At 37.2% G+C, this 24,563-nt stretch overlaps 7 protein-coding genes across 9 annotated transcripts in view; 3 read left to right on the top strand and 4 right to left on the bottom strand.

Moving 5' to 3' along the window:
• The window catches only part of LOC132197866 (uncharacterized), a 62,534-nt gene extending 52,635 nt beyond the window's left edge, over window positions 1-9,899 (top strand). For both annotated transcript variants that reach the window (XM_059621455.1, XM_059621454.1), the window contains exons 4-5: window positions 1,239-1,397; window positions 7,986-9,899. In XM_059621455.1, coding sequence (XP_059477438.1) covers window positions 1,239-1,397; window positions 7,986-8,349 — 523 coding nt within the window. In that variant the 3' untranslated portion in view covers window positions 8,350-9,899. The remainder of the gene's footprint in view (window positions 1-1,238; window positions 1,398-7,985) is intronic.
• Window positions 9,900-10,247: 348 nt separating this feature from the next.
• On the top strand, window positions 10,248-12,408 carry LOC132197465 (sodium channel modifier 1-like). 2 transcript variants are annotated; one of them, XM_059620768.1, is made up of 6 exons: window positions 10,248-10,418; window positions 10,540-10,610; window positions 10,679-10,767; window positions 10,819-11,010; window positions 11,067-11,316; window positions 11,369-12,408. In XM_059620768.1, the coding sequence occupies exons 1-6, from the start codon at window positions 10,368-10,370 to the stop codon at window positions 11,466-11,468; spliced, it is 753 nt and encodes a 250-aa protein (XP_059476751.1). In that variant the 5' UTR covers window positions 10,248-10,367; the 3' UTR covers window positions 11,469-12,408. The 2 variants fall into 2 exon arrangements, with proteins under 2 accessions (XP_059476751.1, XP_059476752.1); XM_059620769.1 differs by having other exon boundaries at window positions 10,251-10,418; window positions 11,372-12,383.
• On the bottom strand, window positions 12,114-14,909 carry LOC132197467 (uncharacterized). Its single transcript, XM_059620772.1, has 5 exons — window positions 14,758-14,909; window positions 14,439-14,499; window positions 13,693-13,733; window positions 13,500-13,523; window positions 12,114-12,789 (listed from the first exon to the last, which is right to left on the bottom strand). The coding sequence occupies exons 4-5, from the start codon at window positions 13,502-13,504 to the stop codon at window positions 12,195-12,197; spliced, it is 600 nt and encodes a 199-aa protein (XP_059476755.1). The 5' UTR covers window positions 13,505-13,523; window positions 13,693-13,733; window positions 14,439-14,499; window positions 14,758-14,909; the 3' UTR covers window positions 12,114-12,194.
• Window positions 14,910-16,324: 1,415 nt separating this feature from the next.
• Window positions 16,325-17,779, bottom strand: LOC132197466 (uncharacterized). Its single transcript, XM_059620770.1, has 8 exons — window positions 17,649-17,779; window positions 17,561-17,594; window positions 17,372-17,493; window positions 17,269-17,301; window positions 17,179-17,209; window positions 17,054-17,124; window positions 16,878-16,986; window positions 16,325-16,827 (listed from the first exon to the last, which is right to left on the bottom strand). Exons 1-8 carry the CDS (start codon window positions 17,709-17,711, stop codon window positions 16,559-16,561), a joined length of 732 nt encoding a protein of 243 aa, XP_059476753.1. The 5' UTR covers window positions 17,712-17,779; the 3' UTR covers window positions 16,325-16,558.
• Window positions 17,780-18,049: 270 nt separating this feature from the next.
• LOC132198281 (translocon-associated protein subunit gamma) lies at window positions 18,050-19,155 on the bottom strand. Its single transcript, XM_059622219.1, has 5 exons — window positions 18,920-19,155; window positions 18,729-18,856; window positions 18,571-18,662; window positions 18,380-18,511; window positions 18,050-18,278 (listed from the first exon to the last, which is right to left on the bottom strand). The coding sequence occupies exons 1-5, from the start codon at window positions 19,053-19,055 to the stop codon at window positions 18,212-18,214; spliced, it is 555 nt and encodes a 184-aa protein (XP_059478202.1). The 5' UTR covers window positions 19,056-19,155; the 3' UTR covers window positions 18,050-18,211.
• Window positions 19,156-19,209: 54 nt separating this feature from the next.
• Window positions 19,210-22,143, top strand: LOC132198277 (F-box/LRR-repeat protein 4). The gene is made up of 12 exons (XM_059622215.1): window positions 19,210-19,495; window positions 19,567-19,774; window positions 19,828-19,921; window positions 19,978-20,176; window positions 20,258-20,534; window positions 20,592-20,717; window positions 20,781-20,902; window positions 20,955-21,064; window positions 21,119-21,286; window positions 21,336-21,516; window positions 21,571-21,759; window positions 21,811-22,143. Exons 2-12 carry the CDS (start codon window positions 19,568-19,570, stop codon window positions 21,965-21,967), a joined length of 1,830 nt encoding a protein of 609 aa, XP_059478198.1. The 5' UTR covers window positions 19,210-19,495; window position 19,567; the 3' UTR covers window positions 21,968-22,143.
• Window positions 22,144-22,396: 253 nt separating this feature from the next.
• Window positions 22,397-24,529, bottom strand: LOC132198278 (transmembrane protein 19). Its single transcript, XM_059622216.1, has 7 exons — window positions 24,256-24,529; window positions 23,958-24,119; window positions 23,772-23,882; window positions 23,577-23,714; window positions 23,253-23,507; window positions 22,983-23,198; window positions 22,397-22,903 (listed from the first exon to the last, which is right to left on the bottom strand). Exons 2-7 carry the CDS (start codon window positions 24,100-24,102, stop codon window positions 22,746-22,748), a joined length of 1,023 nt encoding a protein of 340 aa, XP_059478199.1. The 5' UTR covers window positions 24,103-24,119; window positions 24,256-24,529; the 3' UTR covers window positions 22,397-22,745.
• Window positions 24,530-24,563: the final 34 nt, after the last annotated feature.

Below are 24,563 nucleotides of genomic sequence, written 5' to 3'. Positions count from 1 at the left end.
GAATGAATTGGTTGAAACAAATTCAACAATAAATCATTGTTGCAACAATGAATTTCTTTACTGGAGCGACCTATAATAAAAATCATTCCCAACATTGCAGTTTGAATTTGTGACAAGGTTTAATTATCGGGTTAAAAACATCAGAATTGTATAACCAAAGCTAATTTTCCTAATAGGGGTAAAATTTCTACGCATATATCTTCACGCTTTAATAATACGTGGGTGCTTGTTCAATGTCTCTCTTTATTTGTAAAATTTCGATCACGATCGGGCACATACACACACATCTGGGTGAAAGTTAGCGAGGTGGAAAGGTCGTTTGGGAGGTAGGGTCATCGGCGGCCGGCCGAGCCAGCCTAGCTCGAAGCACAATTAGTCGGTGTGCATTCCTCGACGGATTCACCACGTCGTCTCTTCACACCTGAGCAGTCCTAGCGTTGTTCTCATTGTCAGTGCAATGGCATCCCGATCCGCGACGCCGCCCACGCCCAGCTTCGAGTATGTCGCGCTGACCTTTCTAACACAATTTTGAACTTGAACTTTCAACTAACCTGACATTATTATTTTTAAAGGGGAGTTAAAAACTGGGTTTGTGGGGCAAACGCTTATTTGGAAATGTGACAGCTTTGGGCTGTAATTTACCTTACCACGCCAGCTTTTGAATCTTTCTTGAATTATTAAAGTAATATTAAAATTTCGTTTAATAACAGAACTTTTCATATTTTCGGAATAATTGGGAATATTTTTTTTTATGCTTTAAAAATTATAGAAGAAATTTTTGGAAATAGTGAAAAATTAGCTTGTAAATTATTTTGAAACGGTAATTGTTTTTCTCTTTTTCTGATTCATCATGGAATGAAATTGAATTTTGAAGCTAGAGGGAAATTTCTAATTTCAATCATTATTCTTGTCAGATTTTTTACATCAGGAATTTCTCGTTGAAATTTTTCTCCTGCGATCTCTTTGTTATGGTATCTTGGCTGAAATCAGTTTCGAAACACCGTTACGACACGTTCAATTTCCCATTTTCCTGGGAGCGCATTTCGTTGGTTGATATGCCATGCATTCCAGTGCAGGCAGGACGTGACTCACAATAACACACGGTGCGCCCACCGCTCGCATTTGTATCTCGTCCATGGAATGGTCTCGGCTGAAAATAATCCTGACCAAACCCTGTTTGCATTTTTGTTCTCCGTGCGATAAGAAATTGATTTTAATTTTGCGAAATTGTGTTTCAGCGCCGCTAAGGTCCGGGTGACTTTTTTCCAAGCCGAGAAGCCGCTGAACGTGACTTCGCCAGAGCCCAACGAGGATCAAGCACCTCTGGACCCTGACATGTCAGCCACAATAGTAACTACACTACCTGATGGGCACCCTGCCTTCCACCGACAAGAAAGGTAAGGCTTAGAAATTTTAGAAACTACGTTCATGGAAATCAGAAAGAGAGGACAAGAATTATAAGAGTGCTTGAAATAAAAGTATAAATGCCTTTCGAAGTTTTTTAAATGTCAATCAAATTAAAATAATTATGTATATTTTAATGAGGATTTTTATCAACTCTCTATATTTAATTTTTAAGTATTTCCGCCCGATTTTGATTTTATTTCTTTTATTTTTTGAAGCGCCAAACATTCCTTATAATTATATTTTTATCTGATTATATATTATAATTAATATAAATTTATATATTTATAATACATCCATTTTGATCAAAACTATTTATTTTCTAAACAAAACTGAGTACATATCTTCTTATAACAAGTAGCCGGAAAAATTAAGTGAAAAATTATGTTTGTTTTTTTCACAAATTAAAAAAAGTTTATTTGCAAATTCAAATAAGAAGAATAAAAATAAACTGTAAATTTTTGTGCTAAAATATTACTTTTTTCTAGCCTCTTTAACTAGATACTCAATTTAAAAATGATAACTGTTTTCAAAAATGAAAGTTTTGTTTTTAATGAAAAATGCTTTTTCCATCATATAGAATTCAACAACATTTAATAAATATTTTCTTCTTAATTAATTCTGGCCCTTTTCATGGCCAGCAAATGTCAAATTTTCCTTGACAAAACATAGTCTAGATATTTTACCTCTTTCAATGTCGTATTTCTAAACAAGTTTTTTTTTCTCTTGTAGGATAAACTGAAATGAAAATATTGGAATTTATAATTATTTCTATTGAATTTGTGTGCTTATGCGTGGGTGCGTCTCCTTCTCAAGGTCACTTATATACTCCCATATTATTCCGCGTCAAGATTGGTGTCGGTGGTAATTGCGTTGCAGAACCGTGTCTCTTCTTTTGCTCTTGAAAACGCGCGTTAGGGGCCAATCAAGGGCGGAGTGAATGACAGGTGCTCTCGAGGCACACCCCTGATATGCACCACGCCCTTACTTTGTCATTCCTCCCTCGCAAACAAAAAGACGAGCACTCTTCGCAACTTCCTCTGAACTGGAAAACTTGCTTCCATTACACCAGTTTTGCATTAATTCAACAACTCGGCCGTTAATTTAAAGAGAAATGAACGATTCCACCCCAGGGGGTGGCGCGCGAGAACACGGCCTTGGACCTGGCATTGCGCAACACCACTCGTTGTTTACTGGCTAGAAAATGATAGTAAAATATACACCACACGGAGGGTCTCGTCACGTCGTCCGCTCCGTAAACATAGGAAATGGCCAAACACGGAGACGAACCTGCCGGCGAAATTGAGCCCTTGATGACGCGCGTCCGTGCCGAGACCCCGAGCCTTGAGATCAGCTTGAGGGACCCAATTTATTAGATAACAGCAAAATACGTTCAAAATAATTATGCCCGAATTCTAATCGCTTTTTACTTAAAAATATTTATTTTTTGACAAATTTTCAACGCCATTTTTATATTAAAAAAATAAAAATTCAAATTGTTCAATTTTATATTATTTATTTTATTCAAAACGTTCCAAAAACGTGAAAATTTATTATAAATTCGATTTGATTTGATTTGATGACAATCATTATTGATTTCACCATTTTTCACTTCAAATTGTGTGCTAATTAAGCAATTGTGATCGGAACATTTCTGAATTTTTTAATCATAATTCAAATTGAACTCAAAAACTTGCTGGTGAAAGATCAATTACATTTTTTATTAGATAAGTACTTGCGGCTTCAGGGTATGAAGGTCTAACCACAATAAATAATCATATTTTTTCTGCACATTAACAGTTTTGAGCTCCAATTTTGCAAATTAAAGGCCGCATATTGTCTGCAATTACCATTTGAAATTCCATAAATTCAATTTCTGCTCCTACTTTTCAGGTTCAATTTGCAAATGAAGTAACTTTTAATTCTGCGCCGTTTTGCACTAACACCTTCATCTCCTCAGAAAGTGTAAAGATCAAAGGAGTTAAAAAAAAACCACTGCAGAGAGAGAAAAAGAGATGCACCCTCTCTTTCTTTTCTTTGGTCTTGGCGTGCGGCGGCAACTTCACTCTCGGTCCACCTTCTTTTCCGCCCACTTATCGATCGCCGCGTGAAAATGTCCCTGCCCGCGCCCCGCAAAACCTGCAGATTCATGCAACATGCATTACACTCCTTTTTTACTCGCCCCGGTGTGCATATTTGAGAGTTCAAATTAATTTTAATACACGGAGGTGCGTAAATATGCAAATTTTTCATTAAAATTTGACGCCGAAAATGCGAAATTCAGGCGAAAGTTCTGGAAAGGTGCTTTTGCGCATTTCGCACACAGAGCGCTTGCGAAATTGCGCGAATTTTTGGGCCGGGTCCATGAATGGGCGTGCGTCGCGGGGATTCCCCTCGGCGCGTGCCTCTCCATGCAAACTGTCGCTTTCACCCCCGGCCTGGTGAGGGAGCCTCCTCGGGCCGCTCCTCTCTCTCTCGCTCTCTCTTGCGCCGCGGGCTCAGTTCGGCTGGAGCCTCTCAGTGGGTGGAGGTCTTTTGAAAAATGCCAAGTCGAAGCACCGCCAGCAGAAGAGCAACCGGCGAACGTGCCTGATTGCGCCGAGCCCGCCTGCAATTGCTTTTGAGCCAATTAGCCCCGAGGTACCGCCGCAAAAATGCCGAGCTGCAACCCGGCTTCGCACGGAGGCTTCCTCTACTACGTTGTGCCGGTGCCCAACGACGGAAGGTATCCAAAAAATTTGAAAAAAAAATTATCAATTTCAAATAATAAGCAAAACTTTAATTTAAAGCATACTATAAAAGTGAGCAGGAGTTCTAATTTAGTCAACTGGTTTAAATTGAAATTGCAAATAATATCAATCAAACTCTTCTTTCGGAATGCAAATTTATTTGCCCCCATTTTCTTAAAACTAATTTGAAATAATCTGAATAGGGAAAGGAAAGATTGAATTTGCTTATATCAATGAGCAAAAGATGTTTTTCCAAGTTAGTCACTCTGATGAAATTTTATATCTTGCTCTACCCTAGAGTGTTCTAGAACAGCAATTTAGTTTCAATTTAATGAAATTAGGTAACACAGTTTTTTGTGTTGAGATCTTGCATAATTTACTCTCTCTCTCTCTTATCAGATTGTAAAAAAATACAGCTTTAAATTAAAGCCCTAGATTAGGCAACATAGTTTATTCTTGGGTACTAAAAGGTAGAACAAGTCACACACCAAGTTTCTTCGGAATTGAGACGCCTCATTCTTCTATAAAAACATTTCTTGTTTCAATTCAAATATTTCAAATCGTTTTTATTTTTTCATAAACGGTTAGAGAAATGAAGGTAATTTATTGATTTGTAGGATAAATTAAGGCTTAATTTAGCAAAGTCACCAAATAATTCATTACTTATTCAGCCTTTGTTATTCTATCTTGAATAAATAAATCACCTTCTGGACAAATTTCTAAAAAAAAAATATAATTATTTATTTCATTGTTTCTCATATTTCATCAGCGAAATCGAAAATTTTCATATGAATTAATTTATTTAATCTAAAGAACCATTTTTTTTCACTATCGACAAATTCCTCAGTTCACTTTCCCGCCCACTGAATGCTATTAAGGCGCTTCCGTGTGCCAAAACAAAAACACCGCGCTCGAATTACGTTGTCATGCGAGCGAGGTTACTCTTTAATGTTTAATCGATCACCAGAGTGAATATTCAAGTGGCTGAAACCGCGTTCGTCAATTCTTAAAATGCACCCAATGCGTCGTGTTGTAAAATGTAAACAAAACAGAAAACTAAATTTCATAGGAAGTGAAATAATAATTGGGCCATAAATCAGAGTTGGAGCTTTTTTCCGTGCATTTTGGTGTCGTCTTCAAAACACGCGAGCCAAACAAACCGTGCAATCGACGTCAACGAACCTCATGTGTATTTTTACCTCATCGAAATAAAATGTAACAGACTCTTCGATCGCGAAAGATTTGGCGCCGTCTCGCGCTTGCAACAAATGGGCCCCCGCGACTATTACGAATTTTTTTTATTTTCGTTGGTGAAATGCACTTCGGGTGAGTGTTCGCTTCGAGATTATTTCACTTTTATAAATAGCCGCCGTGAGTCGGCGACGGGTGCTCGTCGAAGTTCACGTTCACAATCGAAGCGTGACTTGCTTGGTAAAAAATAAACTGGTGCACCAACTGGCTCCAGCGGCGGTTATAGCCGAGGAGGAAAGTGATTTTAGTTGGAGCTGGTTTAGGAGAGGAGAGGTGCTTAAATCACGCTCTAAAATCTGGTAATTTTACACCGGAAATTTCTTGTTGTTAGGGCTTCGAACGAGTACTCATGTGTGAACAGGGGGTGGATTATTTTTAAGCAATTTGTACGCTAAAAAAATACAATGGGATTATAAATCAATAATTTATTTAAAAAAATTATTACTACTTTTTCCGATGCTAGTTATTGGAAATCAATTAAATGAGAAATTATTTTATCTTTGTAGCTTTGAGGTTAATTAAATATTTTGCAAACGTTGACATGATATGATAATGAAGAAATTTGAAGCAATTTTACCAAGGTTAATTATAATTTAAAATTTATTATCATTTTTCTTTAAGCAAGAACTTTTAGTATGAATTTTTCATTGAAATCAATTTTATATCCTTTTTATGGCAGATTTTCTAGAGCTTGTAAAAAACTAACTATGGAAATTTTTCCGTTTGTTCAAAAACTGAATCACCATAACTTATTATTTTTTCACCAAAAAAAATTTGATATTCCCGCATTTCTATTATTAATTTCACGGAAATGAATTCCAACTTCATTTTATCTATTTTTTTTTTATCACCATCTCAATTTTACGAGGAGTGACTTTTGGGCGTAGGGAGCTGAGTAGAGGCGACGGTGACCCATTTAATAGCCTTGACTGCTGCCAAAAATAGCGTTCCGAACAGAAAGGGAGAAAACCAGCATCTCGTTATCTTTCTTAACCGCCCTTGATTAAAAACGCATTTGATCTTTTCCTCGTTAGCCTTTTTCTTCTTGTGCAGAATGAGCTAAATAAACACAACATGCAACGTCCCTGACATTTTGCGTGAGTGTGGCATTTGTAAAAGAGCACCAATTAATCTGCAGTGCGAATCACGTTGCCTGCACTCTGGGGATTTTTCGCTCGGGTGACCCAGAGAGGGTTGCTGCCGACTGCTGGATCGATGCAATTATTATTATTGCACACACGAGAGAGCTCTCGTGTGATTGTGACTGATGGCCCGCGAGCACGCTGCAAACTTCAAAACGTCGATTTCGCGCCCTCGCACCCCCGTCTCTCTTTCATAATCGAAAGCGGTCTCGACTGTGGCTTGGCGCGGGAGATAATATGCTAATTCGGGGGATTCACGTCGTTTAGTGAAAAGTGGATCAAGCGTTTGCATTGAAAAGAGCAGGGGGAGCAAAAAACGTTTGAATTTTTAATCTTGAATGACTTCAGCAAAGGAGAATGGAGGCTTAAAAATGTTTATTTAATAGCATTAAATTATAAAAATAAATAGTCTTGTGCAAGAAAATCCAGAATTATGGCAAATATTTAAATTAGATTTTATTAACTGAATGAAATTCAAACAGTAATTTATTTAAGTTGATTTTTAAATAATATTATAATATATTATATTTTTTTCCTTTAAAAAAATTTAAAAAATAAACTTCAAAGTATATTAAAGATGGAATATTTACATAAGAATTCACAAAATAATGTAGTTTTTATAAAAAAAAATATATAATTACTATAATTATATATTTGAGGTTATTCCTTACAATATTGAACATACTGATAAACAACTCGTAGACGTTCTATCCAGGAACCAGCTTACAATTAGATCGTGTTGACGACATCTATCACATAAATAAAAGTTCAATCAGAGGTTACATTTTGTTTTTAAAAATATTTTCCCATAGAAGATCTATTTGTAAATATTTTGAACAAGAAATAATTTAGGAGCTTCCGACTTTTCATAACAACGGCGTATTAATCAATAACACCAATGACACCTGAAATATAAATTTTAAATTAATTTACGTTTCAATTTTTGTTTTAACACCAAATACAATTGCAAGCCAATCAATCAAATTATTTATTTTCATGGTGGATTGAATTTAAATTCGGCTTTTCCTCGATGGGTTTTTGTGAGTTTTTATTGTTTAAGAAAAACAATATCCTGCTCTACATGTTTCGGCTGCGGGCTGCAGCCATAATTCATGAGCTTTCTCGGCGGTGGTCGAGAGAGTCTTCTCTCGACCACCGCCGAGAAAGCTCATGAATTATGGCTGCAGCCCGCAGCCGAAACATGTAGAGCAGGATATTGTTTTTCTTAAACAAAAAAAACTCACAAAAACCCATCGAGGAAAAGCTGAATTTAAATTCAATCCACCATGAATCAACCCTCGATCGTGAACTTCTACTACAAAATATTTATTTTCAATTAAAATTGCAAATGAATCATTTTCTTGATAAGTTAAAATCCATCTTGTCCTCTCTTGAGTATTTTAATCAAACTGGTTTTTTATCCCTTGACGAAATGATTAATTTGAATGTGTGATTTCAGTACGGACAGCGGTTGGGACAACCCATTTCGTCCAGACGGCGACCTGAGTCGGGAGGCGGACGAGATCGTCGAGATGATCAAGGGCGGCAAGCCGATCACCCCCACGACGGCCACGTCGGGCGTGACCTTTGACCAGACAGACGCCCTGCTGGCGTCGGCAGTGACGACGACGGCGGCGCCGAGGGGCAGTGCTCCCGGCTCGCCAGTCAAGACGGCGGCCAACGGCAGCACCGGCGCCGCGGCGGCCAACGGTGGTGAGGGGGTGGAGGTGACGCACGGCCGGGTGACGGCCGCGGACGCCTCGCAGGTCGAGCATGTGGTGCTGAAGAAGAAGCCGCGCTGCAAGTGCTGCGTGATCCAGTGAAAGACTGACCCGACGGCCGGCGGCCAGCAGGCGGCCACCCAGTGGCCGCCGGAGGAGGAGGCATTTTTAAACACGAGAAGCTACTGAAAAAAAATAATTCGGATTAGGTACAATTTAAAGAAGAAAAAACAAAATACGAGAGAGAAAAAACTACGACGAGAGACAGAAATTTATTTTTTCATGTGAGTCCCGAATCATGTGTTGTTGTTACTTGTGATGATGAGAGAGCAGAGGTGGCCAGCTGACAGACGGACAGACTGCAGGGCTGATTCTTCTTCTAATAACCGGTTCTTTTCTTGTAAAGTCTCTGTTGTTGTTTAGAGTTTGCGTCGTCGGGCCCGGGAATGAAACGAAGTGAGTGAAAGGCCCTCAAAGACACACAGAAGAAAAGCTGCTTGCTTCCGTCAAAGATGTATCGGTGCACCTACATTTTTTGTAACAATTTTTTACCTCACCAAAAGAAAAGTTTCAAAAAGAGCTTCTTCTCATTTTCACGTAGATATGTAATAATATATTATAATTCCGAATTGTCTCTATGTGGGCCTCTCACGAACTCGCTCCCCCGCGATGAGAGATTACATCGGCGCATCCAGTCTGCTCGTAGTTGAATTTGACATGTATGTGTATGAACTATAACTATATACATTGTGATTCTCTTTTATTTGACATTCTCCACTCTCACTTGACACCATTCGTAACGAGGCCTGCCACAAACAAACATTATAAATCGGTGCTGGATTTTGGGATAGTCCCTGACCAAAGCTGGAGCTTTTCCCTCGGTCGCTTTATTGTTTTAACATCCGTTCGCTCGGAGCAGCTCTTAAATTATAGTCAAGAAATCGTCATCATGTACTAGTTGTAAATTTTTTCCATCCGATTTTGTTGTTTTACTTGTGAAGTTTTGTGATAAATTATTTCTCGTTCTGTTTCTCTTATAATTGCATTTTTGTTCTACCTTGATGGAGGCGCGCAAGTTAATGATTAATTTCCTGCAGGGACTACCGCAAATCACTCTAAAGAAAAGATACGAAGGGCCATTTGTTTAAATTTTTTGAAAAGAAATTAAGGAGGCTTTCCAAAATCGAGTGAGCCGAGCGCAGAATACACTAATTGCTGTTCTGTAGAAGTAAATCGTCTGTATAAATTAAACGTTAAGTGCTAATTATCGACTCTTCTTAAGCCGGCCAATGGAAAGTTCCTGCCTGGCAAATGAGCGTTGTGCAAAACCGATTGGTCTGACACGTACATCCATACAAGGAGCCCTGAAATTTTATCTTGTCCTGTTGTACATAATTATACATTTAAAAATGAGAAACATACTGCTGCGCTATAATATGATTATTACAATGATGATGATTGATTACTATTATATTGTATTGCCTCTCATGGTAGCGTCTTGTCTAATTTATTGTGTAAAAAGGAAAATCATGTACTACTGCGTAAGGAGAGTAAACATCATGTTCCACTGACTTATATTCGACAACAGAAGATTAAAAACTATGAGAAGTATAACTAAACTTGTCAATAAATACCACACAGTACGAAAGCAATGGCATACTGCATTTCTTTTGTTTTTATTTTTACACCAGCTTTATAATGCTTTGTTGCTAATAAAAAAATAGCTGTCTGATTTTGAAAATTCTGGCAAACTGGGTAAAAAAACATTTGAATCTATTCAAATGCTGTAGTTTTTGTTTCAAAAAATTATAATCTACATCAGCCTCTTGAAAAATTCAGGTCCATAACTTGCAATTTGGCCACTGTTGAAGTAATTTAAAAAAAATAGATTATAATCAAAGCATTCGCTGCAAAAGTTTCCCGCGATTTTCAAGTGAAATCGAAAGTTCCAGGCTCTCCAGCCAATCGGACGCTGCATCGCAGTCACGTGATTCCCTCAGCTGGCAAATTTTGGAACCATGGAAAAACGCCGCTAGCCTGAGCTGCCAAAGTGCGTGTTACCGATATATTTTTCTATTTCCGTTCGGTCTTCAGTCGGTTTCAAAGAGTCGATCGAAAAAATGTTTCGCCGAGAAGGTGCTGACGATCTCTCGCTGATCAACCATTTGCAGGTGAGCCTCAATTCAAACGAAACAGAGAATAAACAGAAAAAATAACATTCACAACGAATTTGCCAGAAAACGTGGTTTCCAACAGAAGTTTTTCCTCATTAAATATGTATCTTTTTTCCAGCATCGCAACGTAGCTGAGCTGCTAAGCACACACATTCCTGACCATGAAGCTCTTTTACTGAGTGATGGAAAGTGAGTCCTATTTAATTATTTACCTTGCCAAATTTTTAGAAATAATTACAACAATCAATTTTTTCTAGGCTGACTTGTGTAATTTGCTCAAACAGACCGGTTTTTGACACTATCGAGGTGCTTGCTATCCATCGCTCTGGAAAAAAACACATACAAGGTTTAAAATTTTTATTCAACTTTTGAATTTCAATTAACAGTTTTTAATCAGAGCTGGCAAAGCACTTGCATCACAAAGCCGAGTTGGAGACGAAAGCTACCCAAGACTCAAAAGAGTCGCATGTGCTGGCCGGACTGACCACCAAAGACTTGGCCACCTCGGAACTGCTTCGAAGAACTCCGAGCAACAGTCGCAGGTTCAACCAGTCCAGACGCCTTTCAATCGAAACTGCCACACCTCAGAGTAAATATCCAAATTAATTTTTTTATAATTATAAATTACATAATTTTCTTATTCAGCCAACGTCCTGACGACTCCTCCGGACACAACCTTCAACCCTAACAACCTGGTTCGCAAATACCTTCGCAGCATCGAGCGCAGTCGTTCCATCGCCAAGACCATCGAAGAGTCCAGGGACAGCTATGGGGAAATTATGTCCTCCGCCAACCAGAGCACTGCTGAGGAGGGACCTTTGGTTAGGCCCAGAGGCGTCAAAAGGAAAAAATCGGCCTCGGAGCCAACAAAAGAGATGCAGACTGATCCTGAAAAGTAAGTTGGTCATTCCAGTTTAAGTAAGAAGTTCTAATTTGACGCTTGAAAGCAGGAGTGGCTGGAAGGTGAACAAAGAGGGCAAGTGGGAGAGAGACCCTGAGGCTGAGTTTGAATCAGACGAGGATGAAGAGGATGAAGAAGAAATTTGAGCAACTGATTTAATTCCTACAGTAAGTTACTATTTTGCTGATGATTCCGTTGTGCCTTAATCGTGAATTGGTGTTATCGTAAAACTTCAAACCATGGCAATTAACTAAAAATATAATCTTCAAAACTGTCTTAATATTCCAACGACTTTCAATATATTTTTATAAAACAAGCAATAGGAACCACAAATTCTTTATTTTTTCATTCCAAGTTACAGTTCGGCGAGCAGTCTTTAATATGAATTTATCGTTTTGAATGCTGGACAGTCAGTTGCAATGACACAGAGTTTATTTTAGTAATATGTATGCGCTTTTTTTATTTGATGGCTCTGGTCAAAAAGTCTCAATTCATGTCGCAGGCTTCGCTAACTTGCTACTATTTGAAAGAATTTAAAAATGCTGCTTTCTCTACTAAAGAATTTTGATTGAATTAATTTTTTGCATTCCCAAAACTTTTGGACGCCAAAATTTTACAAAAATCAATGTTCATCATTGAATATCGTATTATTGCTGTGAGGGCAAAGGAATTTTTGCATAAAAAATACTAAAAATTTTTATCTGTCTGTATCGGTCTGTATGCTTTTCTGCTGCCAGCGCTGCTGTTTTATGCTTAATTTTAAAGTGGCAACAAAATGAGACAATTTCACATTATTAATTAAATGTAACAACTTCCAAGTTAATTTTTATTGCATTGGTTGCTTTGAATATACAATTTGTAAAGAAAACAAACTATTCACTTTTTAGAGGTGCGAGTTTCAATCTATTGTATTTTAAAGTTTCGGAACGATCAAGAACATTAAAAACTCTACTTCTGCGTGCATTTTTAATATCTGGCACTCCAAATTCCTTAACCAGAGAGCGACTGGGGTACGTCCACTTGTCTGCATCATTATTTATAAAAACATGTCCAGTGATGTTGATCTCCCCTGGCACCCGAAGGGTATAGCCAACGTGGATCTCTGTTGGTCCATTGTTCTGAACACTCAAGTCCTTTGGGTTGTTCACGCTCAAGCTGTACTGCATCTCGTGGTTGTTGGCAATGAAAATGAAATTGGCTTCCCACTCCACAGCGCTGTAAAACTCTTCGCCGCGGGTGTTTTTACATTTAGACCATCCAATAGGCCTCAACTCGGCTGAGTCCATTCTTATCCCAAAATTCGTTAAATTCGGAAACCTCTCCCTCATCTGGTTTATCATCTTCATCTTGGCCGTGCCAAAACCTTCTTGAATGAATTCGCTCCACTGCCTCATGTTGCTTATTGGCTGGCCGTTGTTGAAGTTTTCTAAGCGTGCGTCCGTGGAATTATCAAAATGCTCTTGTTCGCTGAAAACCGTTCAAATTTAAAATGGGGTTAAATTGCCAAAATCAGGCCTTTTTAAAAAATATATTTAGAAGTATTTTCAAACTCTTTTTTTTACTATATTTAATGCAATAGTTATTCAGCTTCGGCAACCTCAGTTACCCAATTTCAATTTCAATTAGCCTTATATCACGAATTGCAATGTAAAATAAGCCTTTAAAGCCATTTAAATTATATTTATAATGTCTAATAATAGTTGCAATGTGTCTTTATTGATTGTATCAGAAGGCAATTACTGCCCGGGTACATCATACATACATTAAAAAAAATTATCAATTTACATCATAAAGAGGGGAAAATCATCTTAAAAATCACATAAATCAAAATTATTAAATCAATTGCGCATATTTAACAATGACATTAAAAGGAGAGTTTTGAAGGAAATGAATTAGGATAAGGTATAACTGGAAACCACCTTTTGACTGCCCCAAGCATGCTTGATTTTAATCTTTATCAAGTTCTTTGACGCTTTTTCGTTGAGAGCACCAAATAATGACAATCATTTGCTTAGGACTTGGTCTCCGCAATTCTAGTGTGATTATTGGAAGGTTGCTGAGGGCAATAAGCAATAAATTTCAAAATGCAAAAATTTTAATTAAAAGCTGCGAGAAACGAAGCCGCACGTCATTGAAAATTAATTAAATCAGAAAAATTGTAAAAAAAAATTACTCACCTCATATTTAGTTGATCTTGCCTCCTGCAAATAACAATAATAATCAAATTACCGGCGTGAGTGGCGTAGTGGTTTGAGTGTTAGGCTACCAATACGAAGGTACAGAGTTCAATGCTTAGACTTTGTTAGCGCGTCAAAAAGTTCTCTGTATAATCACTCATGTTCGGGAGGTGTCGCAAGGCGACGAACTTGCCTGCTCGAGGTTTGTGCCGTTTCCTCGAGTTGTTGGAATTCCTGCACCAAATGGGGGCATTTCATAAAGTCCAGCGGCACCTGGCTAATTTGGTAGACTTTCCAGCCGATAAGCACCGAATGGAGCTTGGCAGGATCATAGTCTATCCAAATGAATCACAAAAAAAAAATATTTATAGAAAGTATTTTTATTCCCATAGTTCACAAAACTGCAGTAAAAAACGCTAAAATACCACTGAACTCTCTGTGTTTGAAAAAAAATACATAATATCAACCTTGCAAAATTGAGGGTGAAAACCAGCGGGTCTTGGGTTTTAAAAAACCAAAATTAATAGTGGCCAATGAATTTACCGATCTCTGGTCTTGGCTAAGTCTGGTTCAGTTTCAACATTCAAGTTGATATACTTGAAATCCTTGTATAAGTTTGATTAGATTAGATATGTAATAATTTTTTTTCTCATTTCAGCACAAATTTACGGCAATAAACATGCACAAAAATACCTAACAAACAAGTTAATGTTGCCCCAAGTCATTACATTATAAATAAAATTATGTCCAAAAAAACTTGGAATCGATCGTGAAACAAATTATCATACAACAACTTTTTTTACAAAATGCTAAACATTTCTTTAAAGATTTCAAGATTTGGATTCTTGTTTTTGCTGTAAATTTGTAATATATCAAAAGTTGATAAAGTTTGACTGCGACATGAATTGAATATTATAATTTTTCACCTATTTCCCTTACTTTGATTTGCTGGCCGGCGTTGTAGGTTTGCTGAAAACACCTTGCTGTAGCAGTAGCATGACTGGAAATTTTCAGGTGTTAATAGTTAATAAATTTCTATTTCTATTTTTCTAATTAATTTTATAATTTTCCCGCGCATGACGTAAACTAACGGCCGAGCCACCCAAACGCTTTTTTAATTCTCGTTAGGTTGAGAAAACACCACAACACCACTAGTGTATTAAATATTAATAGTGAAATTTGAAATAAAATAATCTAGAGATTATTTTTTTATAAATTATCATTTGTACAATAGGGAGTGGGAAAATTTTCAACATACCTGACATCAACGTTAACCACATTTTGGTTGCTCGGTTTCTCGTCTTCATTTTGAAGTGGCCTCGTGTGCAATATTGTTAAAAGGAAAGTGATAATGTGCGACCAATTCTCAGCTCTTTTGTACAATTTTTTGACACAAGTACAGAGCAAAGTCTATAATACGGCGGCACCGCGTAACCTTTTGAACCAGTGTAGCAGTTTGTGAAAACATATTATTTGGAAGAAGCTTTTGGAAAAGAAGAATTAATTTTTTTGCAGAGTTCAAAAGACCAGGCGATACATCAAATATTCTTTGGGGAAAGGAAACACGCAGAAAAGGATTGGAACTACAACAACAGAGTTAATCAATTTTTTTTTCATTTTCACGCACTTTATAAAGAATCAGTAAATGACGTTACCTCTAACTAATAAATAATCTAACTAATATGGGTAAAAAAAATATTCTCCCAAGCAGTTGGTATACCAACTAACCAGAAAGAAAAAAATCCGAAGTTATAAAATTTTTAGAACTGTTGGTGTGTTGAACAATTTCCATAAATTTTAACTCTACAGCTGCATTTTTAAGACAAAACTGTTGATCAACCTTTTGTTGTTAATCCAAAATTACAATCGCAAAAACCTTCTAAAAATACGTATAAAAATGAGCACTCTTTTGACAAGTCGCATCGTGTGTTGGCAATTAGGATTTCACAAAAATGTATTGGAAAATCCCACTTCTTCCTATATCTCTTACTGCGATAATAAGAGGTCAAGTTAAGCATTTTTATTGACCCTTTTCAAAAATTGAGCAAAACAAACAACATGTGATCAATATACCGTTCATACCATTTATGCATTTTTGTATTTTAACCTAAAAAAAATACTGATTCTATAATATTTATTTGTAAACAGTTATATTTCCTTTGAGAATTTTCATCCACAGAGTAAACAATTGGTAACTAAACGACATAATACGCATTGCACCAAGCGGTAGTTTAAAAAATATAATAACACCTTATTAAAGCATTTCTGCTTGCGTAAAGTAAAAAAAATTTCAGAGTAAAATTTATCGAAAAGTGCGATGCGACCTATAATTCTTGTAATAAATAAAAATGGGTTCCTCTGTGCCCGCGACTGCTTGGAGCCGCATATCACTTTTTTGCTCCTTGGTCAAATTTGTGTGAGCTTCGTGGCCTCTGCCGTCGTGATTATAATTGTCTCGAGAGACTTGAAAAATTAAATTGAAAAAAATAAAACAGCAAACTAAGAGCACACGGCCAGAAAAAATAATAATTACCAATTTAATAATTATTATTATTATTAATCAATACTAAAAATATTTTTTCTAACACTAAAATTCAAAATTCAATTTCTAGTAAGAGTAATTGTTTATCGATGGAGACTGGCTTTTCTGTGAATAGCGTAATTAGAGTTTCAGACAAACGAGAAGAGATGCTCCACTCGCGCCACCTTTTTTCTAGGAAATTCCAAATACACATAAATTTTATTGTAAAATGACTTCCTTCTCTTTAAATTTTTAGATTATTTTTCTGATTATCAATTGAGGGGGGGGGGTGCAAAACTAAACACTCACATATTATTGGAATATTAAAATTTTAAAGTTTTATAATGGAACAACTGATCACAATTAAATAAATTTGATAAAGGCATGAAAAACTGATGTAAATGTGATCAATTTCAATTTAATTATAACATTCAATTTATATAATTAGAGCCAATTTAAATTAAATCGGGTTTTTTTTAATGAAATTTAAATGCTTTGTAGTGCCATAATTTAAATTCAAAATTATGTACCATCAATATCAATCAATGCCTTCACAAATATAGAAAAACGTTCCATTACGACAATTCACTTCCTTGAGCACAAAATCATCTGGAGGCAGCTCGTGAAAACCATAAGGCTTGAAACTCAGCACAATGCATGTTTCTTCAAATTTTTCCTTGGATTTTTCAATCATGGATTCCATTTCTGAACTCAAGTTGTTGTTAACCTTGCCTCCGCACCATTTAAAATTTGGCGACAAACTCCTGTAGCCAGAGGTCAAAACCAGTCCTTTTCTTCTATGAGGATCTATCTCAATTTTAAATAGATGCATTTTTTAATTAAAATCTTGCACATACCAGGTAAATTTCCCATTAAGCATTTTACTTTTTCTACCGTGTCAAGTGGTGCAAGCTTCGTCCTTTCAGCAAAGCAAGGGCACAAGTGTATTGCGTTTTCATACGACAACTTGAAATTTAAAATTAAATTGGGAGTTAAAAAATATACGTGTTATTTGAATATAAGATCTTGTTACCTCTGTCATACTCATATAATAACGTTTGCCACAAATCTTTTTGTGACTTGCAGCTCTTAGTCCTTCCTTAACTATTGATAAAAATTATACTTCATATAGAATTGATATTTTGTTATATTTCTAACTAATCGTCAGGGGCCTTTTTAAAGTTAGAGCCTTTTTGATGGGAATTTTGAGATTAATATTCATCATGTTTGATTGATTTTGTCATATACTGTGTTAGAGTTGCAGTCGAACTCCGGACATTCCTGGTGACAATTTTCAATGATATTAATTTTTATCAGTGCCGGAAAGTACAATGTCAGCTAAAATGTATACCAGCTTTTTAGTTGTTGGCGTCTGAATTTTGTTTTCATAAAAGCACGTTTGGGACGTGTTTTTGAGTCCGAGACAAGTGGATATGCACCTCATCAATTGCGCTTTGTAATTTGGCAGGCACTCTGCAGAAGAGGACAACCAAAATTCAAAAGGTCACATGAGCACCTTTCAAAAATTAGAATAATTTACCTAAGTATTCTGTTTTGTTGTATGCCAAATCAGCCTTTTTTTTTAATAACGCATCAAAAAGAATTGTTTAAATTTTTAAATAAATTACCAATAATTTTTCCATTAAGCTCGGAAGCAAGAACAAAACTGTAAAATAGATTTTAAATATCATTTTCACTGTGGCTACTGCGTTGTTTTCCAGCAAAACAGGTTCTGAACTGCCGTGCTTTGTGGGACCATCATAATAGTTTATGGCATCAGTCTGTTTTGCTGTGATACATTTCAACCTAGCTGATTAATCTTTTTGCATCCGATATGGTTTCGACGTGACAGGAAATGCATCAGTTCCATTTCTAACAGATTTTAGGAAATTTTGACATCTATTTAAATATTATTTTAAAATGTATCTAAATTATTACATAATGGATATTTTTTTATATTATTAATAGAATTAGAAAACTCAGAAAACCATTAATGTAGGTATTTAATTGTGAAATGAAAGTAAGTGAGTAAGTAATAAAAAACAATATTTTATTTCGGCTCACACATCCCGTTATTGCAGAACATATCTTTTGCGACAGTTATTCCTTAAATATATCAACGTTGTTGGCTCGAGTGGAAAAGGAAAACTTAAGTCTTGCGCGAATCCATGCATGATGTTTAGATCGACACTTACTGAGAGCCAGTAGACAGCAGAGCGAGCAGACCTCCAGCGGACAGCACGGACAGAGTGTAGTTCCTAAATTTTTAGTCAAGGAAAATAAGCAATTTTTTCATTCAAATTAACCTGAAATGAACATGAATATATAAATTTAATTATTAGGTTTTTAAAAAGGATACACTGCAGGGGTGAAAGTGGTCAAAAGGTAGAAGCTGCAGACGATGATCAAGGCCAGGAATATGGCATTGTTGTAGAAAATGGCAAAGGTGGTAGCTTCGTAGTCAGCCACTTCATTTTTCTTCCACAAGATTCTAAAAGCAAGGATCGTGTTTTATAAGATTTTGTAGGTATTTATAAATTTATATTTTACCTCTCGTCCTTTTCCTTTTTGCTCATCTTCTTGTCCTCGGCAAGTTTCATGGTCATTTCCCTGGTCACGGCCTCCTCCCTCTTCACAGCAATCTGTCGAGAAACAAACTCGTGGCAGTGACCACTCTCTAATGACCTTTCTCATTCAACCGTACATACCTTATGCTTCAGAACAAATTTAGTGTTTTTGTAGGCAAAAGCCACGAGATAGGTGCTGGCGCAGGTGATAATGATGAAGAGGACGAAGGTCGAGTACAGGTCCATCATGTGGATTCTCCAGAAGAGCCCTAATTAAAAAAAAATGGATCACACACACGTTTCATAGCCTGACATGCACATTAATGCCATACAAATGGGAATCGCCGACACGATGAAGGCATTTCCGTAGAAGAGAGCCGACGACTTTGTCGACACATTTCGGCTGAAATCCTGCAGCAGCAGTTCCTCCTCCTTGGTGAACGCCACGGGCTCCTTCTTGGTGGTCATTTTCAGTAGTTTTCAGTGAAAAATCCGTCCGTGATGTGTGCCGAAGGTAGGTGAGCGTCCACAACAGACGGAGAAGAGTTGGTAAGACGTGGAAGGAGGCGTGGCAGGTTTAAGGGGGCGTGCCGGCCATTACCACCTGGCAAAGGCAGCGCGATTTGTTTTGAAAATTAAGTCAAACAAGGGGGATGGACGACGCAGTTTGACATCACCTAGAACTCTCTTCCCTAATCAGCATCACAAGCTGCGCTAATTGGATCTTGAATGGCACTAGGGCGAGCAGAATGGGAAAGAATCCCTTGAAATTCATCGGAAGGCCAACCAGCCAGACGCATACGGTCGATGCTCGAATTGCTCGAAATCATCCATCGTCGCTTTTGATTTTCATGCGTGACGACGCACACAAGTTTGCACTCCGTCGCCTTTTTTGACCATTGCGCCAAGTAGGTCAAATTAATTTGGAATGCCAATGCTAAGAATCCGGATTTTGTTTAATTCTTCGTTGTTTTTTTAGCATGCTCGTCAGACCGAAACCCTCAACTCTCTCTTGGGAGAAGCAGGACGATACAGGAAAGTACCTGATCAAGCAACACGCACAAGATGTTGTAGATTTTTCCTCGCAGTATGGAAGTGTCGACAGCATTTCTTACACGGCACACAATTTGACAGGCCAAAGCAGAGTTTTCCCAGCGTACGGAGACCACGCTGAAGCCTACAGCATGGTAAATGAAAGACATCAAACTTTTTAAATTTGCTAATTTATATCGCTTTTTAGAGAACGTATGGTAAATGGTGGGACGAGGCTCCTTCAGGCAGGAAAGAGATTCAAGGGCAGAATTTTTGTCAAGTTCGCAGCCAAGATTTTATTGGTATGCCGTTTCATTATTGTTTTTCGGAAGAAATTTTAAAACTGATCAATTTACAGACTTATCATTTGAACACAAAGTGTTTCCATCTGCAGTCACGCTGTTTGAAGTTTATAATCCAGGAGCATTGGTCAGAGTGTGGGCTAGGGATGCTAATATCGCATGGTGTCTTTTATATCAAGTTGATCAACTGGAATCGGCGCCCCTGGTTGCAAGAAAATTCAGTCCAAAGCTAAAAGAATGCCATTTCCCAACTAGGTCTAATAATTTGATTAATTTTTTTTTTTTCATTTTAGTTACAGAAATATCAAAGTTTCTGAATAAATTTTCAATTTTCAGTCTGTTGCGATTGGAATTCAATCATGAGCACTTGGATTCTTATTACGAAGTTGAGAGTTTCATTCTCGAAGGCTTCACCAGGCAGTGGAAAAATCCATTGGCTACCTATGAGCCTTATGGGGAAATCACTAAAAAAGTTCTGAATCTCAACTTGACACAAATCCTGTCAAGAAGTGACTCTTCTTCATCTAGTTCATTCTCAGAAACAAGCAGTCCTTTAAATACTTCAATAGACGAGGATGAAGAAGATGAGCTAAATGCATTTGAAACTTTGCCGGTATTTCTTTACTCCTTCTAAACATAACATAATACTAAGAAGTTTTAAATTTTACAGTATGAGGTTGTGCACAAAATATTCAGTTACTTGGATTTAAAATCATTATGCCAGTGCTGCATAGTTAGCAAACAATTCCAAGCTGTTGCTAAAGATTCAACTCTGTATGTTCACGTCAATTTGAAGGTAATACTTGACCAAATTAATTAATTTAACATATAAAATATTTTATCTTACGTTTTTTCATAGAATTATTGGAATATTGTAAATGATTCAACCCTGCAGTGTATTGCATTTCGATGCTCGAGACTGCAGTCATTAGATTTGTCCTGGTGCAACGGGAAGGGCAGTTTTGAAATGGCGTTTATCAAGTAATTTCCTAAAAATTATTTGATTTTGCTTGTAATAAATGTCTATGATTAGGCTAATATCTCATTGTGGCGCAACTCTAAAAATTCTCCGACTCAACTCATGCAAATTTATTACCAAGTACTGCCTTGCGGAAATTGCTGACACTTGTTGCCGACTTGAAGGTAGTTGAAATTTATTCAAAGATCTCTCATTGATCTTTGAAAATTCCATTCCAGAACTGAGCCTTAGAAAGATTCTGCCTCCGTACAAGAGCTTAACAGGGTGGCAGGTTTTGTCGGAGCTGACGACTTTGAAATATTTGGACTTGTACCACGTTCACATCAATACTCAGGATCTGATGTCGTTCCTGCCTTATTTGACAAAGCTGCAGCACCTTAATCTTGGTACTTGAAATTTTATAATTTAAACAAATATATACCATAAATTCACTAGGATCTTGTGCCGCCTCTCGTTTAACTCTGTTGAACATGGACGTGATTGCTGAGAGCCTTTCGAGAAATAACAAAAATCTCAAGTCGGTGGATATGTGGAGGTCTCACTTGAGTCTTTCTTCTATAGGCATCAAGTGCCTTTCAAAATGCAGTCAACTGGAGGAGGTTGATTTGGGGTGGGCGTAAGTTTTGTGTGCTTTTTTTAAATATTTTTTTTAACAAATTATATCGCTCAGAGAAATTGAGGCACTTGGGGACTGCATCCAAGATTTGGCTAAAGGGTGTCCGCGGCTTAAGAAGTTTTTTGTACCTGCCATGCGAGGGTTGACTGACCGAGATTTACACGTCCTTATTAACAACTGTCCGCTGCTGGAGCAAGTTGATATTTTAGGCATAAGGAATGTTTCACCGGATGTTTGTGTTAGGTAATTTAATGAGAAAGTTATCTATTTTTATAAAAAGATTGATTTTTGCAGAATGTTGACTCATTGTCGAAATCTTTGTCTGCTTGATGTTAGCTACTGTGATAAAATTTCAAGAGCCCATGTTTCCCTGTGGAGAGTTCAGTTTCCCCACATCAGCATCAAGCAATGCTCCTACTCGAGGCCAGATGCTATAGATAATTTTGTTTGAATATTCTGATCTCATTATAACTACAGCAGCATTAACGCTAGGATTACCAAGATCTTTTAAGGTTTCTTGCGGTTTCTTGATGCTAATGCTACATTCTATATATTTGTGTAATATATTTTAGGACAGATTTTATGTTATATTGGTGTAAAGGTATAAAGGATTTAATTGCAAATATTGTGCAATTAGTTTTTTTTAAATAAGGTGCTTTTAATTTGTGCTTGACCTTGTACAAATTAATTTTGGTAACAACTAAATTCTTGATCATTCCAAAAAAAGCTCATAGTGTGCTGCATACCTATTCTATGATTATAATTATTGGTAAGGAATGTTATATTAGTTGCAATAAAAATTAAAGGTTAAAGTTTCCTTTCTCTGCCAAAAGTTGTTACTTGTGTCTAAATAAGTTAGCTTAATTCAAACACATCAAAATAAATGTGTTGCGACTTCTTTACAGAAATATTCTGAGTGAGCAGCCAGTACAAATCACACAAAAAATTGCCAAAAATACAAGTCAATTGTTGTTCTTATAACTTAAAACGGTTGGCTCAAAGAGTTCGTGCAACACAAAATTTTCACGATCGAGCAGGCAAGTCTTTCTTGAGAAGTAGGTGGACTGATTGAAATTAAGGCAATCTCATTTATCTGTTTCACATCAATTTCCATCGATAAAACTTCGGTTTGTACTTTGGCACTACGACGAGCAGTTAATATGCTACCATGAAGTCACATGCCATATGAATAACGGAGAAGGCTGCAAACTTAACATGGTTATTTTAAGTTACATCCACAAAATGTTGGCAAGCCAGGGAGTCAAGAGACCCATGATGATACTGGAGATAAGATTGACACTGTGGTTGTCTAAAATGGGCATGCCGCTGATGTGCTTGACACCTCGGCCAGGGCGCTCTACTATACAGCCAGTCTTTTCTTCAATGCCTGCCAAAAATTGAGCGATCAGTACGAAGTTAGGTTTGTTCACATCAACATAAGTTAGCAAAAACAGCTCTCAAAGTACCTGAATATTGAAGGGTAGCACCAAGAAGTGAGTCGACAATACTTCCGACCAAGCCAGCCAGGCCACCCGCAATTATCAGAGGCCACTGGGGTGGACTGGTAAGAAGAGAGGCGGAGTCTACGAGTTGAACCACTGATATGTAATAAGCAATGCCGACCATCAGTCCTCCAAAAAAGCTGAAAAGCAGCCCTCCAATGGTGACTCCGCCATTTGTTCCTAAATTATTAAAATTTTAATAATCTAGATTCAAACAAATTGGGATTTTAGCACCTCGTGGGACATGTTCTCTAGTAGTAATCAGGAAGGGATTTGTGTTTCCAATGACAGAGCCCAGCTCTGAAGCCCAGGTGTCTCCATTGCAACAGGCAAAGGCTCCGAGGACACCCATACTGAGCCAAGAGGCTCGATAGTCTCTGGCAAAGTCGATTGTCCTTTCACCACATCCAGAATCAATCAAATAAAGAAGTGCGAGTTCAGTGGCCATGCCTCCGTTGCACAACACCTGAATCCAGTTTCTTTGACCACCTGAAAATGATATAAAATTTATAAAAGTTCAGTTATTTATAATGATGAACATAATTAAATTGTATTCACCCTCTTTGAATTCCTTCTCGATTTTCCTCTTCTTGTCACTTCTGTACTTGGTAGCCTTGGATGAAGTAACAAAAAAGGTCATCAAGCACGCAAGGAATGCGTAGCTGCTGAGAGTGAGGACAAAACCCACAATGAGGCCTATAATTTTATAATTATGTATGCATGATAGCATGATATGATTTTTTTTTAATTTACCTAAAACAGCCCCTGAGGTGTTCAAGCTCTTTTTCTTCAATCCCCAAGCCACAAAAGCTATGGGAATCACCATCGACATGAGCCAACGAGTTGGTGGTATCACGACGTCCCCTAAATTAAAATTGATATCCTCTTTTATAGTTTAAGTACAGCGCAATATTTATTTTTTGTGAAGGTTTTTATTACCGTCCCTGTGCGCTTCATAGCTTCCCGTAAAAAACGAGAAAGCCATGTTACCAATCCATAAAAACATGGACAGTGGGACAGCGACTGCTGTCAAGATCACTGGCATCAGGGTAGAGACAATGGAGTGTCTGTCTTTGTTGTCCATGGTTCAGAATTTTATCTCTAAAATCAAATGAAATATCACAGATTAAATATGTTTTGTCTTCAACAAAACATGAGTCATCGAGTGACGTGAATTATTGATGCACTTTTGTGGATTTGCTTCTAGAAAAATTCATGCACAACAAATAAATTATACCTTTAATATTTCTTCACAGCAGAGATTTTACACAAGACGACTTATTTCATCGCAGAACGTGGAAATCTGCAGATTATGCTGTGGCACGGCACCAAGCACGAGAAATTCGCCTCTTCCTGATTTAAGTGGCCCTAATTAAGGTGCCTTCGATTAGCTTTGCAAAATGCGAGATGGATAATAACTTCTGCAAACATCTGATCAGCAAAGTGCAAACTTGCTTCGCAAGAAAATTGGACTCCGTTTGGGAAACAGGTGTTTTGATCTTTGCCGAGTTTCTCTGATGAAGTGGGATGTGCGCAAGCGCTGTC

This window comes from Neocloeon triangulifer, unplaced genomic scaffold, assembly GCF_031216515.1.
Source record: "Neocloeon triangulifer isolate White Clay Creek 2 clone unplaced genomic scaffold, ASM3121651v1 ptg000012l, whole genome shotgun sequence".
NCBI lineage: Eukaryota > Metazoa > Arthropoda > Insecta > Ephemeroptera > Baetidae > Neocloeon > Neocloeon triangulifer.
This window is presented reverse-complemented; position numbering and strand designations above follow the sequence as displayed.